The sequence below is a fragment of the Mixophyes fleayi genome, chromosome 2 (genome assembly GCF_038048845.1).
Source record: "Mixophyes fleayi isolate aMixFle1 chromosome 2, aMixFle1.hap1, whole genome shotgun sequence".
Classification (NCBI taxonomy): Eukaryota; Metazoa; Chordata; class Amphibia; order Anura; family Limnodynastidae; genus Mixophyes; species Mixophyes fleayi.
The window spans coordinates 144,679,553-144,700,629 of NC_134403.1; the positions used below are offsets into that span (position 1 = coordinate 144,679,553).

The following is a 21,077-nucleotide window of genomic DNA, read 5'->3' on the forward strand; positions in this document are numbered from 1 at the left end:
TACTTTGTGTAAGCTTTTTTTTTTCTGGGACAAATTTGTTTTTCTTAAAAAAAAATAACTTGAAACGGGCAAAAGTAGCAACAAAACCCCCAGATGTTTTTTCGACATTTACCCATTCAGTGTAACCTTAAAAAATTACTCCCCCCTCCCCCAGAAAAATAAAGAAAAATAAAACCAGTTGTCTAGTTCTACTAAATATAGGTATGACAAGTATGTAAGTTATGACAGAATTATCGGACCTATAGATGAGACTAGATTTTTTTTTAAAGTAATCAGAATGAGTTTACATTATTTATTTAAACCAGGGAGCTCATCTCAGGTCTCCCCTATTGACAGAATGGATAGGTTCAGAGTAATCTGGATGAAACAGCAACTTGCGCATGTTAGCCGTGTTGGTTCCATATTAGGCTGAATACACAAGTGCTGACAAGCTGGAAACATTTAAGAGACATCACCTACAGCTCCTTTAAGATAATTTTGATTTTACATGATTTCCTGTGTTCAGTGCCAAAGTCTATGCTTCCCCATTGATATGCACATAGTGTTCATGCTATGTACAGGGAGCACATGGTCAGCAACAGAAAGTTGAGGGTTCCTGACCACTTTTATCAGAACCGGAGTCTGTTGTTGACAACAGTCTTCCAAATGTGGTGTTGCATGATGCAGAGTACAAGGACCACTGACTAAACTGTAAATGTATGTTTGGCAGTCTGCAACAGGGTAATACACTTCATTTTAATGTATTTACTGTTGCTTACAAATTAAATATATTATTTACAAAAATACCACTATATTAGTATATTGGTTGGTAGTACACAATAGGTTTGTACAGCATGGATTATGGGGACCACTCTAAATGGCTCATATTGTATGCTCTAGCCGAGAGGTAAAGAAGCACTGCGTGGGCGACGGGGCACTGTGTTTAATTGGCCATACGCACTGACATTGTAGAAATGCTTAGGAGAAGCAGCCCTATTATTCCATAGATATTTAGGCAGATAATTTTATTCGTTTACACAATCCTCTGAGTAATAAGTGCAAAGTGTATCTGAGGTAGATGGAAGTTTAGAGTCTTAAAAATTAACAGCAAGTTTCTGCTTTAGGTGTTAGAAATAATGTGGATGTTCCTCAAACACTATTATGCATGTAATAAATGTGTTACTTGTATTTTAAACATCTATTAAAACTAATAAAAGCAAAATCCATAACATTGTCTCTTTATTAATATGGTTATCTCCTTTTCTCTTTCTTCCATTCACATTCCAGCTACAGAGATATATTATTGACAGATCCATAGTTACTCTCCAGTGTGCAGTTCTAATAGATCCATTTTATTACTTCCTAAAACGGTAGTGGATTTGTTTAGGAATGTGGCGAGAACATGGAGATGGATAGAGAATAAAAATCTTTTACAAAGTCCGTAACAGAAAGTGACACAGGAATTTCTAGAATTGTGATACGTATTATTTTATTCTTTATATAGTGAAGAGATAAAGCTTTAACACTATTTAAATGCTAACGCCAATACTAAATTAGCATTTTTTTCTCCAGCATGCATTTTGAATTAGTATCCTCGTCTCTTGAAATACTTTGCTCTTGCAACCACATCATTGGAGTAGTCCTGGAATGTAGTATGACTGTCCACAGTTGCAAAATTTTTTATTTTGTGGTACCCTTGATTGTATGCAGCAATAGCACCTGCAACATAAACACAATGAAATAAGTCATATCAGTAGCAATATTACTTATCCAAACATTTTACATTATTTGTTTATATGCTAGCTTATATGTACTTGTACATAGTTGTATGAACTAAAATAATGTATGCCTCATGTGTAAATGCACAAATTACCTGTGTAAATTAGAGGCAGCCTTTTTGTGTGCACAACCAGCATTTAGAGATTCACAGGTAACATGACAGAATGCAGCTTACCAGATCATTCTAGTGAAGCCACAGACTGTATTTTCATAAATATTGGCTCATATAAGTGGTGGATGCATTTCTTGAGAATTTCCACCACAACATATGCTGTATGGTGTAAGTATGCAACTAATAATGAGGGAATGCATTATCCTATAATTATCATCATTTATTTATATAGCGCCACTGATTCTGCAGCGCTGTACAAAGAACTCATTCACATCAGTCTCTGCCCCATTGGAGCTTACAGTCTAAATTCCCTAACACACACACATACACACAGATAGATAGAGACTAGGGTCAATTTTTTATCTTTTTTGATAGCAGCCAATTAACCTACTAGTATGTTTTTGGAGTGTGGGAGGAAACCGGAGCACCCGGAGGAAACCCACGCAAACACGGAGAACATACAAACTCCACACAGATAAGGCCATGGTCGGTAATTGAACTCGTGACCCCAGCGCTGGTGTGTGTATATAATTTTTACACACACACTATATGGACAAAAGTATTCAGACGCTTGACCATTATGCAGACGGACTCTAATGACATTGTATTCAAATTCATATACTTTAATATGTAGTTGGTACCCATTTTGCAGTGATAACTTCCACTCTTCTTGGAAGGCTTTCCACAAGATGTTAGAGTGTTTTTGTGGGAATTTGTGCCCATTCAATCTGTAGAGCATTTATGAGGTCAGGCACTGATGTTGGACGAGAAGGCTCCCAATCTCTGTTCCAGTTCATCCTAAAGGTGTTCGATGGGGCTGAGGTCAGGGCTCTGTGCGGGCTAGTCAAGTTCTTCCACACGAAACTCATCAAACCATGGGGTAAATGTATTAAGCTCCGGGTTCTTCAACATCCGCGAGTTCCGCGTCTTCGGCGATTAAATTTAAAGCGGCGCTGCATAGTAAGGGGAAACTTCCCTTTACAATGCAGCGCCGCTTTAAATTTAATCACCGAAGACGCTGAACTCGCGGGTGTTGAAGAACCCGCATGTTAATACATTTAGCCCCATGTCTTTGTAGTCCCTGCTTTGTGCACTGGGACACTGTCATGTTGGAATAGAAAAGGGCCTTCCCCAAACTGTTGACACAAAGTTGGAAGCATAGCATGGTCCAAAATGACTTGGGGGTATATTTACTAAACTGCGGGTTTGAAAAAGTGGGGATGTTGCCTATAGCAACCAATCAGATTCTAGCTTTCATTTATTTAGTACTTTCTACAAAATGACAGCTAGAATCTGATTGGTTGCTATAGGCAACATCCCCACTTTTTCAAACCCGCCGTTTAGTAAATCTAGCCCTTGGTATGCTCAAGCCTAAAGATTACCCTTCACTGGAGATAAGGACCTAGCCGAAACAACAGCCCCACACCATTATCCATCCTCCACCAAACTTCACAATTGATATAATGCAGTCACGCAGGTAATGTTATTCCTGCATCCGCCAAACCAAGACTCACCCATCTGGCTGCCAAACAGAGAAGCGGGATTCGTCGCTCCACATCATACGCTTCCACTGCTCCACAGTCCAGTGTCGGTGTGTTTTACACTACTTCATCCGATGCTTGGCATTGGTCTTGGTGATGTAAGGCTTGCATGCAGCTGCTTGGCCATGGAAATCCATTCCATTAAGCATCCACTGCACAGTTTTTGTGCTTACATTAATGCCAGTGGAAGTTCCGAACTCTTCAGGTATGGAACCATGCGCCTTAGTAGTTGTTGACCCCGCTTTGGGATTTTATGTGGTCTTCCGCCTCGTGGCCAAGTTGCTGTTGTTCCCAAACGCTTCAATTACAGTTGACCGTGGAATATCCAGCAGGGATGAAGTTTCACGAACCCTCTTATTGCAAATGTGGCATCCTGTCACAGTACCACGCTTGAAGTCACTGTTCAGAACAACCCATTTTGCAAATGGAGACTGCATGGCGAGGTGCTTGATTTTATATATGTCTGGCAACAGGTCTTATTAAAGCACCTTAATTTAATAATTAACAGGTGTGGCCCAATACTTTTGTCCATATATATATATATATATATGTGTGTGTGTGTCTACTTGCATTCATATCCTTGTGGGGACATTGACCTGTTTACACACCAACACTGTGGGGACAAAAATTGAGGTCCCCACAAAGCTTCCCAAGGCTAATCAATGCAGGGGACCTTGCTGATTTGCTCAGCATAAAAATCTGTCATGTCCCTGCGAGTCACATTTGTCAGACCAAAAGTGTGTGTGTGTCCAATGTGGAGGGGAGAGTGTGTGTGCATCCCACCGCCAGAGGTCAGTAGACCATTCATATATATAGCAGGAGCATGAATAGGAAGTGACTGCAGCCTTCCGGTGCTTTATACACCAAACGGGTCAAGACACAGTCGCATTCGTCTGTTGTTGAAGGTAAAGTGGTGTCTGTGGAGCATGACAGAACCCACCCGTGGCTCCGACTATAGCCCGGAGAGCAGTGGAAATGAGTATGCCCCTGGCACTTTGGAGGAGAGAGGTTCAGACACCAGCAGTAATGCCCCATTGCCCACCATGTGTAAGGTACCCAGACATGAGTTCTATGTAAGACCATTCTCGACCTTCTGGCAGCTGTGTTTAAACACAGGGTGGGAGAGAAGACGCGGTGTCTGTCCAAACGCTATCCAGAAACAGTGATGGCTCCAGGGTGTATAACAAAAAGCAGTACTGTCTGTACTGTGAGAAGCCCCTCTTAAAAATTGGCCGGTACATGAAGCATGTTCACTGCAATGAGATTGAAGTAGCCTGGGCCATGAAATTCCCCAAACACTCGAAAGAAAGGTGCATGTAATTGGCACATTTTTGCAATAGGGGCAACTTTGCACACAACGCTGAGGCAATGAGGACAGGCCATGGCGTTCTGGTCTCATGCAAACTTCCAGACAAAGAGATGGATGCCGAAGGCTTCATGCCCTGTGTAGCCTGCCAGGGCTTGTTTGCAAGGAAATACCTGTAGCGACATATGAAGAGATGTAAGCTAAACCGAAGGGACAACAAGCTCCTACCTGGCAAAAACAGAGTCTAATCACTGTGCGCCTTTGCTCAGCCTGTTCCACCTGACATCAGTGGCGGCTTTTGGAAGATCTTAAGCGACATGACCCAGGAAGAAATCTTACTCGCAGTCAAAAATGACCGATGCATCATGCAGATGGGGCATCATCTCTTCATCCGGGTCAGATCAGATGTTGACAAGCACAAGTACATCCGTCAGAAGCTTAGAGAAATGGGAAGGCTACTGCTACAGGCCAGAAAAGCTGCCCCTTTGGAGAGTATGGAAGACTTTACCACCCCATCGAACTTTCTGCATGTAGTAGATGCTGTGAAGCTGGTAGTTGGCTATGACAAGGAGACAGGTACATTTAAGATGCCCTCGCTGGCACTCAAGGTCAGGAACGGGCTGCAAAAAATAGCGAGCATTGTGGAGTGCCGAGCCATGATGGAGGGCTGCACTGCTGCGGCTGCAAACACACAAAATTTCAGAAAGATATATGAGGCAAGATGGAACGATTTGATCTCATCGTCTGCCTTGAAAACTCGTAAGGAGTCCAAGTGAAACATGCCTCAGCTCTCTTCTTTCATGGAAGATGTAAAAAAGATGCACTTGTACCTCCATGATAAGCAGCGAGCCTACTGAAGTGGTCTATCCACCGAGTCTACGGTTAACCACTGGGCACGGCTTGCAAAAGTCACCCTGGCACAGGTGATCTTGGTCAATTGAAGAAGGGAAGGGATCTCCACGAAGATGTGGCCCTTCACTCGCATTGAAATCTGAGGAAAACGATAGAGAAAAGTCCCCATCCTGCTGCCGCCAGCCATGCAAGTTGCAATGGAACTTCTCGTACAGGAGCATGATGAATGTGGAGTGGATAGCTAAAATATCTACATGTTTGCCAGATCAGCTGCCTTGTCACACTTCAGAGGCAGTGATTACATACGACTGTTTGCCCGAGAGTGTGGGGCCAGACATCCCCCACACACTGTCTTCCACAAAGCTTCAAAAGCACGTTGCCACTCTCTCAAAGATCCTCAAACTAAAGGACACAGAACTGGATCAGTTGGCAGACTTCCTTGGGTACGACATCAGGGTACACCGGCAGTATTACCACATCCCAGAAGGTACCCTCCAACTCGCCAAGATCAGCAAATTGTTAATGGCTCTCAAGAGTGATAGATTGGCCGAATTCAAAGGCAAGAATTTGGACGAGATGCACATTGATCCAGACAGTAAGTAGCAAATCTGGTGTCTGATGTATGCTTTTGACTTTTACCTCGGAAATTTACATGTCTGTTTCTTTCTTTTTAGAACCGGTCCAGCTACAGAGCGACATGTCGGATGATGAGCAATCCCCCGTGACAGAGGGACAAGTGGTCCATCGTTTGGTCGACACTTCCACGTCAGAAGAGAGGTGGTGTATGGACTTGGCAATACGGGACCAGTGCCCAGTCATGGCTTCCACAGGTAGGTGTAGCACACTACCTGTGAAAGCCATGTTTCGCTTGGCAGAACAACTTTGCCTTCTCTGTATTTTGTAGAGCCGTAATGGACCACTCTAATTCGTTGCAGGTTGCAAAGAAGTGCAGAGGAAATCCTGGGACAGAGAGGAGGTCCAGGCTGTGGAGAAACACCTGATGAGGTTTATACAAACATGCCGGGTGCCCGGAAAGCGAGACTGTGTTGCGTGCCGCATGGCTGAACCATTCATACTCAAAGATCAGAACTGGTCGGGGGTGAAATTCTATGTAAAGAGCCATATAACAGCTTTAAAGAGGGGTCAACCCTGAAATGATGCAAAGTGGTTGAACAGGACTGTAGCCTCCATGGCTAGGTGTCGGTGTAAGCAGGCATGCGGATGTCCTCAGACAGCCAGAATACATGAAACTTTCCCTACCATTGTTATTATTTATTAATTTATGTATGCGGGAATGTGGATGTCCTCACAAGGACAAAATACATGACACTTTCCCCATCTTGCAGTCTGTGTCAGTACTTTATGCAAAGTCAAAGTGTAAATCTCATGTGGTAACTATGGTGACAAACCGCTCCTACACATACCCCTATGATTGTTCCGTCGGCAGGGCATTAGGAAAGGGGTGTCCCTATGTGCCATGTTCCATACATGAGTCCTCACGATGCAATACAAACGTGTGTGTGTGTGTATACGATATATGTGTGTATGTATATATTTTTATTTACACACACAATATATGGAGAGGGGAGATATGTTCCTTTAGTGTTTTGGTATTCCTTTTTTGGTGAATAGCCTATTGATCAAATTCTCATGTTTCTGTGTATGTATAGTGTTTGTGTTATTATGCTGCGGAATATGTATAAATACTGAAGAGAAGGCAAAGCTGTGTTTAAACTATTTCACATTCTGCTGCTAACATATCCTGTTAAAGGGACTATAATTTTAATAGTTTAATGGATTACTAATTTTTTCCCTCTACCACAGTCTTTACAGTTTGTAGTTATTATAGGATTAACAATGCTCCTACTTTATCTACCCTTATTAGTGCAGCCATACTATGGAATAGCAGGGGAGACATCCAACCTGGTGGCTCTCCTCTGCCTAACAACCATTGGACACTCGCAACTCCAAGGTGCTTCCTGGTATTTCCTGCCTCAGTATTATGTGCTATGTATGATAGCACTCTGTAGTATAGTGCAGTACATGTATCACGTGACATTGAGGTAGAAACAGCCAGGGAGCACCTTGGAGATGCAATTGTCCAGATCAGTCATATCATTGTTAGGCAGAGGAAAGACAGTGTCCTGCATACTTCCCTGCTATATACACATCATGGCCATAGCTGAATACAGCATATAGGTAAGGGGGAGGAGGGCACAATAATAAATAATAAAGACTGAGAATATCCCTTTAATTATGCCTAACAAAGTGAATGCATGTGTTACAAGTAGTTGTATATTAAATTTCTCAGGTAGAGGGAGAGAGAACAGGCATACAAGACAACTTATGTAAGGTATTTTCCATATCTAGTTGTGCCCCCTGTAACATCATGTTCTGTCACCAATTATGTGGGCTCCGCAGGCAGACTTACTAGCACAACCGAAAAATATTTACATTAGGCAAAGTTAAAAGGAGTTGAACTTGATGTCTCCTTTTCAACTGCATATGCCTAGGTAAGCATAACACAATCTTTGCATTGGCCTATAATACTGGATTTATACAGATTAATTAGACCACCTCTTAAGGCACCTTTCTTCAATGTAAGCAAGTCCAATTTCTGTAATCTTTCTTTATAATGTAACCAATCTATTCCCTTTATTAATGAAGTTATCCAGATGCCCAAAACTGTATTCCATATTCAAGATGTTTAACAAGTGACTTGGTGGTAAAATGTTGGCATCATGTGTATCTATCCCTTCTTATGCATCCCAGGATTTTATTATCCTAGTAGAAGCTGCCTGACAAAAAGTGCTTTTTCTGATTACTGTTCACTAGTTTTCATATGTTAATCTTCAGACGCCACGTTCCATATATCAAAGTCCTTTTGACAGTACTGGTGGGCACGTATACCGTCTCTTCTACTGCCTTCATTGTAAAACTATAAAATTCCGTTCACTTACATTTTCCATACCACCACTTCTAAAATTCCACTTCGACCGCTGAGCAACAGCCTGTTCTCTTCTCTGTTTATAACCCTACATAATACAGTGTACTACAAATGTGGATGCCACACTTTATAGACCATCTATCTACACCTAAGATCATTAATAAATATATTCACAGGATAGGGCCCCACACTGATCCATTCCCATACAGATACTTTTCCTCTGTTTCTAGTACTCTCATCTTATGCAACAATCCATTCTGTGGGACAGTAGGAAATGATTTTGAACAATTGAAATATATCAAATCCACAGCACTTACAGTTTATCTTCTCATACAAACTAATCCAATTGCAACAATGTCTTATTTTTAAAAATGTCTCATTTGGTCTCTATTTATGTTTGAGAGGACACTATACCAGTCTGAGTATTGAACTTATTTAAACCTTTCTAGAATTCATAGTTTTTATAACCCTCATACAAAACATCTTAAAACATAGGTCAAACGTCATTTTGTAACAATATTACCCAATTCCCCTTCATCTGTACATTGGCAGTAACTAAGCTTTAATAGTGTAAATCCTAGTTGTTTCTTTCAAAATGTTGGAAAGTTAAGTTGTCTTTTAATGTTGATGAAAACCCTACTCTTTTTACCAGAATGACTTGCTTAAGTGTTCTCTGTGTTGTTAAAATGTCCTATAGTTAAAACCCTATTATACTTCACTGCCTTATACATTTGCATTAAAAATTTACTTTGCGTTTATAGTTTTAGTCTTTTATCCCAGTCAATACTTTACTATTGCTTTATTGTATAATTTATTACTAGTATATTTACATTACATTTTCCTCATAAATATCCTCCTGCAAGATAGATCCTAAATGGGACATTTTAATTAGAGATGAGCGCACTCGGATTTCCTGAATCCGAGCCCACCCGAACGTTTCTGATCCGAGTCGGATCCGAGACAGATCCGGGTATTGGCGCCAAATGTAAACTTGAAACCGAGGCTCGGAGTCATAATCCCGCTGTCGGATCTCGCGATATTCGGATCCTATAAATTCCCCGCTAGTCGCCACCATCTTCACTCGGGCATTGATCAGGGTAGAGGGAGGGTGTGTTAGGTGGTCCTCTGTCCTGGTAGATCTTGTGCTGTGCTGTGTTCTGCAGTTTCAGTCCAGTGGTGCTGTGTGCTGTGCTCTGTCAATTTTGAGTTCAGTGGTGCTGCTGGGTCCTGTGCTGTGTCCTGTTCAGTCCAGTGGTGCTGTGTCCTGTGCTCTGTGCTTCTAAGGGCATAGTTATTTCCCCATTATTCCCAAGTGTTTAAAAAAAGTTCTAAAAAAAAATAATTAAAAAAAAAATTAATTACAACAAAATTTGCAAAACCAATCCTGCAGTATAAGCCCATTGGTACTGCAATATTACCAAGTTCACACATTCAGCAGTAAAAGTCCAGTGGTACTGATATATTACAAAGTTCACTGATTCAGCAGTATAAGTCCAGTGGTACTCTCCTGTGCCGCATATAATTTTTAAAGGCTTTGCCGAGTGTGTGTGGCTTAGGGGTACGCTCTCTTGTGCTACATATAATGGAAAACAAAAATTTGGAGGATAAAGTAGGGAAAGATCAAGACCCACTTCCTCCTAATGCTGAAGCAGCTGCCACTAGTCATGACATAGACGATGAAATGCCATCAACGTCGTCTTCCAAGCCCGATGCCCAATCTCCTAGTACAGGGCATGTAAAATCCAAAAAGCCCAAGTTCTCAAAAAATAGCAAAAAGAGAAACTTAAAATCATCTGAGGAGAAACGTAAAGTTGGCAATATGCCATTTACGACACGTAGTGGCAAGGAACGGCTTAGGCCCTGGCCCGTGTTCATGACTAGTGGTCCAGCTTCACCCAAGGATCTTAGCCCTCCTCCTCCTCCTCCTCCCCCCCCTACAAAAAATTGAAGAGAGTTATGCTGTCAGCAACAAAACAGCAAACAACTCTGCCTTCTAAAAAGAAATGATCACAAATCCCCAAGGCGAGTCCAAGGGTGTTGGTGGTTGTCAAGCCTGACCTTCCCATCACTGTACGGGAAAAGGTGGCTCGGGAGGAGGCTATTGATGATGTAGCTGGCGCTGTGGAGGAACTTGATGATGAGGATGGTGATGTGGTTATTGAAAATGAGGCACCAGGGGGGGAAACAGCTGATGTCCATGGGATGAAAAAGCCCATCGTCATGCCTGGTCAGAAGACCAAAAAATGCACCTCTTCGGTCTGGAGTTATTTTTATCCAAATCCGGACAACCAATGTATGGCCATAAGTAGCTTATGTAAAGCTCAAATAAGCAGGGGTAAGGATCTTGCCCACCTAGGGACATCCTCCCTTATACGTCACCTGAATAACCTTCATAGTTCAGTGGTTAGTTCAGGAACTGGGGCTAGGACCCTCATCGGTACAGGGACACCTAAATCCCGTGGTCCAGTTGGATACACACCAGCAACACCCTCCTTGTCAACTTCCTCCACGATCTCCATCAGATTCAGTCCTGCAGCCCAAGTCAGCAGCCAGACTGAGTCCTCTTCAATATGGGATTCATCCGAGGAATCCTGCAGCGGTACGCCTACTACTGCTGTTGCTGCTGTTAGTCGGTCATCTTCCCAGAGGGGAAGTCGTAAGACCGCTAAGTCTTTCACAAAACAATTGACCGTCCAACAGTCGTTTGCCATGACCACAAAATACGATAGTAGTCACCCTATTGCAAAGCATATAACTGCGGCTGTAACTGCAATGTTGGTGTTAGACGTGCGCCCGGTGTCCGCCATCAGTGGAGTGGGATTTAGAGGGTTGATGGAGGTATTGTGTCCCCGGTACCAAATCCCGTAGAGATTCCACTTCACTAGGCAGGCGATACCAAAAATGTACAGAGAAGTACGATCAAGTGTCCTCAGTGCTCTAAAAAATGCGGTTGTACCCACTGTCCACTTAACCACGGACATTTGGACAAGTGGTTCTGGGTAAACGAAGGACTATATGACTGTGACAGCCCACTGGGTAGATGCATCCCCTTCCGCAGCAACAGCAACAGCTGCATCAGTAGCAGCATCTACAAAATGGCTGCTCGTGCAAAGGCAGGCAACATTGTGTATTACAGGCTTTAATAAGAGGCACAACGCTGACAACATATTAGAGAAACTGAGGGAAATTATCTCCCAGTGGCTTACCCCACTAAGACTCTCATGGGGATTTGTGGTGTCAGACAATGCCAGTAACATTGTGCGGGCATTAAATATGGGCAATTTCCAGCAGGTCCCATGTTTTGCCCACACCATTAATTTGGTGGTGCAGCATTACCTCAAGAGTGATAGGGGTGTGCAGGAGATGCTTGCGGTGGCGCGCAAAATTGCTGGACACTTTCGGCATTCAGCCAGTGCCTACCGCAGACTAGAGGCACATCAAAAAACCATGAACCTGCCCTGCCATCACCTCAAACAAGAGGTTGTGACGTGCTGGAACTCCACCCTCTATATGCTGCAGAGGATGGAGGAGCAGAAAAAGGCCATTCAGGCCTACACAGCCACCTACGACATAGGCAAAGGAGTGGGGATGCGCCTGAGTCAAGCGCAGTGGAGACTGATTTCCGTGTTGTGCAAGGTTCTCCAGCCGTTTGAACTTGCCACACGAGAAGTCAGTTCCGACACTGCCAGCTTGAGTCAGGTCATTCCCCTGATCAGGCTGTTGCAGAAGCAGCTGGAGAAAGTGAGGGAGGAGCTGGTAAACCATTGCGATTACACCAGGCATGTAGCTCTTGTGGATGTAGCCCTTCGTACGCTTTGCCAGGATCCGAGGGTGGTCACTCTTTTAAAGTCAGAGGAATACATTCTGGCCACCGTGCTCGACCCTCGGTTTAAAGAGTATGTTGTATCTCTGTTTCCGGCGGACACAAGTCTACAGCGGTGCAAAGACCTTCTGGTCAGGAGATTGTCCTCTGAAGAGGACCGTGACATGCCAACAGCTCCACCCTCATTTTCTTCCACATCTATGGCTGCGAGGAAAAAGCTCAGTTTTCCTAAAAGAGCCGCTGACGGGGATGCTGATAACATCTGGTCCGGACTGAAGGACCTGCCAACCATTGCAGACATGTCTACTGTCGCTGCATTGGATGCTGTCACAATTGAAAAAATGGTGGAGGATTATTTTGCTGACACCATCCAAATAGACATGTCAGACAGTCCATATTGTTACTGGCAGGAAAAAAAGGCAGTTTGGAAGCCCCTGTACAAACTGGCTCTATTTTACCTGAGTTGTCCCGTCTCCAGTGTGTACTCGGAAAGAATTTTTAGTGCAGCGGGGAACCTGGTCAGTGAGCAGCGAAGGAGGTTGCTTCCTCACAACGTTGAAAAAATGATGTTTATAAAAATGAATAATCAATTCCTCAATGAAGTACAGCACTGCCCTCCAGATAGTACAGAGGGACCTGTGGTTGTGGAGTCCAGCGGGGACGAATTGATAATGTGTAAGGAGGAGGAAGTACACACTATAGGGGGAGAGGAATCAGAGGTTGAGGATGAGGACGACATCTTTCCTCAGTAGAGCCTGTTTCGTTTGTACAGGACAGAGATGAATAGCTTTTTTGGTGTGGGGGCCCAAACAAACCAATCATTTCAGCCACAGTGGTTTGGTAGTCCCTGTCGCTGAAATGATTGGTTTGTTAAAGTGTGCATGTCCTATTTCAACAACATAAGGGTGGGTGGGAGGGCCCAAGGACAATTCCATCTTGCAACTCTTTTTTTTGGCATTATGTGACCATTCAACAGTCATTTGCCATGTTCAAAAAGTAAAAGAAAATGTCAACAAATTCAAAAAATTAAATCAAAAGTTAAATGCCCTGTCATTATTTAAAACAAGAGGTATTGACGTGCTAGAATTAGTGTAGTGTTAATATGTTATAAACACTACACTTGGAACTTGGAGGAGGTATTGTGGCCCCGGTACCAAATTTAGTACCGGGGCCACCCCACTACGCAGTCCAGATACTTGTTTGGTGGAATTCTGACCAGTTGAGGGTGTATTTATTATATTGTGGCCCCGGTATCAAATTTAGTACCGGGGCCACCCCACTACGCAGTCCAGATACTTGTTTGGTGGAATTCTGACCAGTTGAGGGTGTATTTAGTATATTGTGGCCCCGGTATCAAATTGGGTACCGGGGCCACCCCACTATGCAGTCCAGAAATTTTTGGGGGGGAATTCAGAGCCGTGGAGGGTTTTTTATTAATTATATTGTGGTGACCACTCCTTTACGCAGTCCAGGTACATTATTCGGTGCGATTCAGACCAGTTGATGGTTTTCTTATTATATTGTGGTGACCACTCCTCTACGCAGTCCAGGTACATTATTTGGTGCGATTCATACAAGTTCAGGGTTTTTAAATTATATTGTGGTGACCACTCCTCTACGCAGTCCAGGTACATTATTTGGTGCGATTCATACAAGTTCAGGGTTTTTAAATTATATTGTGGTGACCACTCCTCGACGCAGCCCAGGTACATTATTTGGTGCGATTCATACAAGTTCAGGGTTTTTAAATTATATTGTGGTGACCCCTCCTCTACGCAGTCCAGGTACATTATTCGGTGCGATTCAGACCAGTTGATGGTTTTCTTATTATATTGTGGTGACCACTCCTCTACGCAGTCCAGGTACATTATTTGGTGCGATTCATACAAGTTCAGGGTTTTTAAATTATATTGTGGTGACCACTCCTCTACGCAGTCCAGGTACATTATTTGGTGCGATTCATACAAGTTCAGGGTTTTTAAATTATATTGTGGTGACCACTCCTCTACGCAGTCCAGGTACATTATTCGGTGCGATTCAGACCAGTTGATGGTTTTCTTATTATATTGTGGTGACCACTCCTCTACGCAGTCCAGGTACATTATTTGGTGCGATTCATACAAGTTCAGGGTTTTTAAATTATATTGTGGTGACCACTCCTCGACGCAGTCCAGGTACATTATTTGGTGCGATTCATACAAGTTCAGGGTTTTTAAATTATATTGTGGTGACCACTCCTCTACGCAGTCCAGGTACATTATTTGGTGCGATTCATACAAGTTCAGGGTTTTTAAATTATATTGTGGTGACCACTCCTCTACGCAGTCCAGGTACATTATTCGGTGCGATTCAGACCAGTTGATGGTTTTCTTATTATATTGTGGTGACCACTCCTCTACGCAGTCCAGGTACATTATTTGGTGCGATTCATACAAGTTCAGGGTTTTTAAATTATATTGTGGTGACCACTCCTCTACGCAGTCCAGGTACATTTTTTGGTGCGATTCATACAAGTTCAGGGTTTTTAAATTATATTGTGGTGACCACTCCTCTACGCAGTCCAGGTACATTATTCGGTGCGATTCAGACCAGTTGATGGTTTTCTTATTATATTGTGGTGACCACTCCTCTACGCAGTCCAGGTACATTATTTGGTGCGATTCATACAAGTTCAGGGTTTTTAAATTATATTGTGGTGACCACTCCTCGACGCAGTCCAGGTGCATTATTTGGTGTGATTCATACAAGTTCAGGGTTTTTAAATTATATTGTGGTGACCACTCCTCTACGCAGTCCAGGTACATTATTCGGTGCGATTCAGACCAGTTGATGGTTTTCTTATTATATTGTGATGACCACTCCTCTACGCAGTCCAGGTACATTATTTGGTGCGATTCATACAAGTTCAGGGTTTTTAAATTATATTGTGGTGACCACTCCTCTACGCAGTCCAGGTACATTTTTTGGTGCGATTCATACAAGTTCAGGGTTTTTAAATTATATTGTGGTGACCACTCCTCTACGCAGTCCAGGTACATTATTCGGTGCGATTCAGACCAGTTGATGGTTTTCTTATTATATTGTGGTGACCACTCCTCTACGCAGTCCAGGTACATTATTTGGTGCGATTCATACAAGTTCAGGGTTTTTAAATTATATTGTGGTGACCACTCCTCTACGCAGTCCAGGTACAATTTTTGGTGTAATTAAGACCAGTTGATGGTTTTTTTATTATATTGTGGGGACCACTCCACTACGCAGTCCAGAAAGATACCTCGTTGCAACGTTTTGGACTAATAACAATATTGTCAGGTGGTCAGAATACACTGTAAATTAGTGGAAATGATTGTTATTGAATGTTATTGAGGTTAATAATAGCGTAGGAGTGAAAATAAGCCCAAAAACTTGATTTTTGAACTTTTTATGCTTTTTTCAAAAAAAATCTGAACCAAAACCTTTCGGCAGGTGTTTTGCGAAACAAATCCGAACCCAAAACACGAGACACCAAAAGTCCCTGGTGCACATCCCTAATTTTAATAGAGGCAACCAACTCCCCATTTTCTATCACTCCTAAATATGCAATACCCTTTCAAATTTACTGTACAGACATGTGTCTCAACCACCCATCCTTGCTATGCCCAGTATAACTTTTCTGACAATAATTCAAGTTAACCATACTTATCTTATATATACAGTCATTGGTCTGTTTGTGTGTCCGGTTATGCATTCGGACACCCCTGCACTAATTACAATGAAACCCATTGTGAGGTGGTCCAGTTGGATCCTGGAAAGATTTTGGGTGGTTAGGGTCCCGGTTGGACCTCTCATTGGTGTACGCTGGGCAGAACTTTGACCCAGGGAGCCTGTTCTGAGCCTTCCACTGGATGAATTTGGACAAAAACTTTGCAGACTGGTAATATGGGATCCCAGAAAATATTCTAGGGGGTTGAGGTCCAAGTCAGCCCTCCCATTAGTGTAAGCTATGCAGAACTTTGACCCGGGAGGCTGTTTTGGGCCTTCCACTGGATGCATATGGATATATCCATCCAGAATGGATATATGGATATAAAAAAAAAAAAAAAAACACACTTGGCAGCCACCTAATGGGTGTGTTGGATGAGCTGCTAAGCTGATAATTATTTTTAAAATGTGGACAGTTACATCAAACTCATTAATAACTGAATAACATGAAGATTTAAACCCGGGCAATGCCGGGTACTTCAGCTAGTATAGAATATTTCCATTATCGGTTGTCATATTATGTTCTTGTTAGGCTGCTGGCCCTGATCACCAACCCATAGAACTAGATGACGGAGTTCTTCGCCTATAGCAGCCGCCTTTCCCTTAGAGCTTGACGCGCTCACCGGTACTCGGATGCCCCCAGGACGTAGATCCAAGTGTAGTGTGGGTTGGTAATGCAGGACCACAGCGGCGGGCCAGGAGGCTGGTAGAAAGCAGCGGGTAGTCAAACGGTAGCCGAGGTCAAGGGTCACAGGCAAGCAGGATAGTCAGTAAACACGCCAGAGGTCGGGGTCACGAGGAACGAAGCAGGGTCCAAAGTACAAGTCAGAAGGGTCAGGGTCACAAGAGAGCAGGCAGGGTCCAATTCCAAGCAAGGGGTCATACATGAGAAATCCGACAGAGTATCCACAGGACAGGAACAAGGCGCAAAGCAGGTCAGCAGAACTATAACAGCAAAGCTATAACCGGCAGTGAGGCTGCAGACCTCACTGCCTTAAATACCAAAGTCCACCAATCAGAGCCTAGCTCTGGATCATACACAGCCCCCTGCAGATAATTACATTAATCAGCCCACAGGCTGTACCTGTTTGCGCGCATGCGCCCGACTTCCAGCACTGCCGGGACGCGGCGCTACACAAAAGGCGTCCGACCGTTGTCTTGGCAGGAACTGGAAATGACGTCCCGGTTGTCAAGGCGATGGCCGGCACGCCAGAGGGCACCAGAAGTGAGCCGCGGCGGCTGTGAGTACCGCCGCGGCTCGTAACAGATCTGCCATTTTTTATTTTAAATGCCTCCTTATTTTCTGTCCTATCCCCATCCTCTGCTCTTCCATCCGTTCCCATAAGGAAGCCCTCCTTACTGGGTACATGATCTTGCCACTGTTCCTGCTTAACATTTTTTTGCATATAAAATGATAAGCAAAGAGTGTGTTTCAATCAAAATCATCCGTCCTACCAATTTTTTTTGTCAGGTTGTTACCTTTCATATGTTGTTCCGTTGTCCATGTTGGGAATTTCTTTTCTACATCATCAAAAATTGCACATAGAATTTTCGTGCCCTGTGAAATATGTTCTTCACTGTCCCCAGCACCTGCACATATTTGATGATGTCTTCTATCAACCTGCAATGAGTAATACTGTAGTTAGTTTTCCTAGAACTAGCATAAATAAATGTTCAACTGAAATCAATGAGAATTATCAGAAATGTCCTGCAAAATTAAAAACCGCATCAACTCACCAAATAGATTTTCAAATGTGAATTGTCAATTGTTTATGTACATTATTACTTAAATATTAAACAGTTTGGTGTAGCCTAAGAAAAGTTATACACTAAACATTTAAGGTGGGTGGTGTGTAAATAACAGACTTGGTTTCAGGGTTTCAATAGAGATTCCCAGAGAAGTATGTACAGGCTTTATACAAATTACAAGATGATTGAAAACAAAGTTAGCAATATCAAATGTAATTGTTCTCATTAAATGTTGTTTTTTTGACTTGTATAAAACATAGTTGGCAATCTTTGAAGACTGGCCTCCGGGAGTCTCGGTGTGGTGGTGGGCGTGAGGGGGTGGGGCCAGGGCTAGCTTTTCCATTGGGCACGATGGGCAGGTGCCCAGGGGCCCCATAGACAGGGCTCTTAAGTAAAATAAATAATCCTGCAAAAAAAAATAAAAAAAAATCCTGCAAATATATCTAGATATCTATATATCTATATACAAGTTAACCCGTACATGATACTCATGCATTCTAGTCAAATCAAGCTACTTAAGGTGTTAAAAAGGTTCTTGTCATGCATTTGGGCCATAGCCCAGGCCTCAACCACTCCCCACTGTCACCCCCGGCAACCACCAGCCACTCCCAACTGTCACTTCTCCTTCAAGAAAAATATATATATTTTTTTTAAATCTTTATAAACACTTTTAACAATTAACAAATTAAATTAACAAATTAAAAACATCTTAGTATACCAAATTTCAGACCTTTCTGATTTTTTTTCCCCACACACACTAAGAATTTAGTAGGTCAGTGTATAACTCCGCCCAGCAGGTGGCGCTGCAGCTTGGTTTTATTTTTTCCACACACACACAGACAGACTAACACACGCCACTAGACATTTATATATTAGATATCTATATATCTATATATGATACACATATATAGAGGTAGGGGCCCAGCTGCACTGCTTGGCCCGGGGGCCCATAATGTTGTTCAGGTGGCCCTGGGTGGGGCTCTGAAAACACGTCATTATGGCCCCACCCCCAGTGACGTAATGACGCAAACGCATCATTTTATCGTGGGGGTGGGTCAAAATGATGCGATTCCCGGAGAAACAAATTATGGAGGCTAGAAATCTACACGATGCGGGAGAATTGCCAGCTCTCCCGAGAGTCCGGGAGACCTACCCGGAATTCAGGAGTCTCCCGGACATTCCGGGAGAGTTGGCAAGTACGGTATAAAAAACTGTGTCTGAAAGTACCAGTACATTCCATTCCATAAGTTGTTTACAGTAGATAAGATGATTCATTTTCTGTAAACTATCTCACTACAGAAGGTTCCGGTTCACTCCACAAGGGGCAGGTAAGCATAGATAGTGGTGGTCAGTGGTATGATGAATTTTAAACCATTTATGATAATTTTATCTATGTTTTTGTGTGTTGTAAAAAATATTATTTATTTATTCATTTATAAGGCACCACAGATTCCGTAGCGACAGACTATCATACAAATGCAGATTAGACATAACTTATACAATAAGCATAAATACATGAAGGAATTACACATAAGTAGCACAGGTGAGTGTGAGTAAAACTGAAGGGACTCACACAGAAGGTAGCAAAAGACATGACAAGGCCTTATGTGGAATATGGATTGTAGACAGACATGAGTCAGTAGATTGAGACGCCCCTGGAAATGAGAGCTTACAGTCTAGAGAAGTATTCTGTATTTATCATCAGTGTGGCTGCTCTAATTTAAGTTTGTGCATGTGGAATATGCTTGCTTTGTGAAATAAAAGAACTACAATTCATCTGATTTGAGTTTATAAGTTTCTTTCAAATCCATTGCTGGTTTGGTGTTTTATGACAATATTATGAGAATTAAAGGACTTTGCATTTTACTAAGTATATTCTCCATATGTCTTCCTGTACATTACTTGTGTTACATTGATGCACTAAATGGTCCTTCGTTGTACCTGGCAGCTTGTACTGCATGCATTATTGCAGGTAGAATAACTCGATTCACTGGAAAACATGACCTACCGATTCTTGGTGAAAAAATGGTTTGAAATATTGCCTTGTTACCTGCATCAGTCCAAAAGCAAGGTGTTCAGCATCCCAGAAATCTGAACCAAGAACGTTCCCAGCACGTGATTCACGAGATATAATTCCAGCAATAATAGCTGGGTCCATGTCAGTGTCTTCAGCCACAGACTGAATCTTTCCCTTGTATTCAATCATCCTGTGCTGATCTTCTCCTGCCAGCTTCTCAGAAGCTTTGATACCTTTGTAAGTTTTGCCTGTAAAATAATTTTTTCATAGAATATCGTAGTTCTTCTTCTGAAGCAAATATAAAGATGTTGAACAAAATAGAAAGTGCTGCTATGTATGTACCACCCAAATATATGGTGCTAACTTAACAAGTAACTACAGAGGAGAAAGGAAACAAATCCCATTGGTTACCGGGACTCCTTGTCATTAGTTATATGTTATTAAATGTTATAGTGCCCACAATAAGAGACATAGCTTACACTGAAGCAATAAATCAGTATTTTAATCAGTCAATAATAGTTTTTGCAGCCTCAAATTAAAAACATATATATACTAGCTTATAGATATTATGAAGCAACTCACCAGAACCATCTACATATTGTTTGCCAGTGTTATAGGAGGCACCACTGGTAGGGATCTTGCTGAGATCACCGTATTTTGCTGCAGAGGAAATAAGAAACAGATACTAAAGTCAAGAATCGGTCATCTGATTTCTACAGCTAAAAGTCTCAAGTTTGCTCAAAAACTCATAAACAAGTCTCGACACTTTCGGCATATAAGAAGTATTTATTTTGCTCTACACCATGTTTAAAGGAAGTGTACATTTAGAAAAATCTATTTTTAAATCTAAATTGCTGAATATTTATGTTTGCCATTTTGAAGCGGCTGCAGGGGACGGGTTGTGAGTACCAATCAGAAGCTTCAATCCCCCCTTCAAGTCTCCTTGAAGTGTCCCACTGTCCAGTTTTCACTCTGGGCTGTGAGATGAAACAATGAGCCACAGAAAAGCGGCTGCACTGAGCTGCCTACAGGGCTCTGGTGTAGGACATCCCTAGCAGGATATTTTTCACTCTGCGTGGGAGTGTGACTGAATATAATTGTATGACATGGTTATTATTTATTTAAGAAAATACATCTGTTGGATTTTCAGTTGCTTGGAAATAGGATTTGGAAATGTATGAAGCGCTTTATTCAAATAACTATGAAGAGAGTATGTCTACAGGTAGTTTCG

At 42.4% G+C, this 21,077-nt stretch overlaps 1 protein-coding gene across 2 annotated transcripts in view; it reads right to left on the reverse strand.

Moving 5' to 3' along the window:
* Positions 1-1,451: 1,451 nt before the first annotated feature.
* Positions 1,452-21,077, reverse strand: part of LOC142141555 (lysozyme g-like) — a 64,517-nt gene continuing 44,891 nt past the window's right edge. For both annotated transcript variants that reach the window (XM_075200154.1, XM_075200152.1), the window contains exons 3-6: positions 20,429-20,506; positions 19,880-20,094; positions 17,560-17,701; positions 1,452-1,698 (exon numbers count right to left, since the gene is read on the reverse strand). In XM_075200154.1, coding sequence (XP_075056255.1) covers positions 1,565-1,698; positions 17,560-17,701; positions 19,880-20,094; positions 20,429-20,506 — 569 coding nt within the window. In that variant the 3' untranslated portion in view covers positions 1,452-1,564. The remainder of the gene's footprint in view (positions 1,699-17,559; positions 17,702-19,879; positions 20,095-20,428; positions 20,507-21,077) is intronic.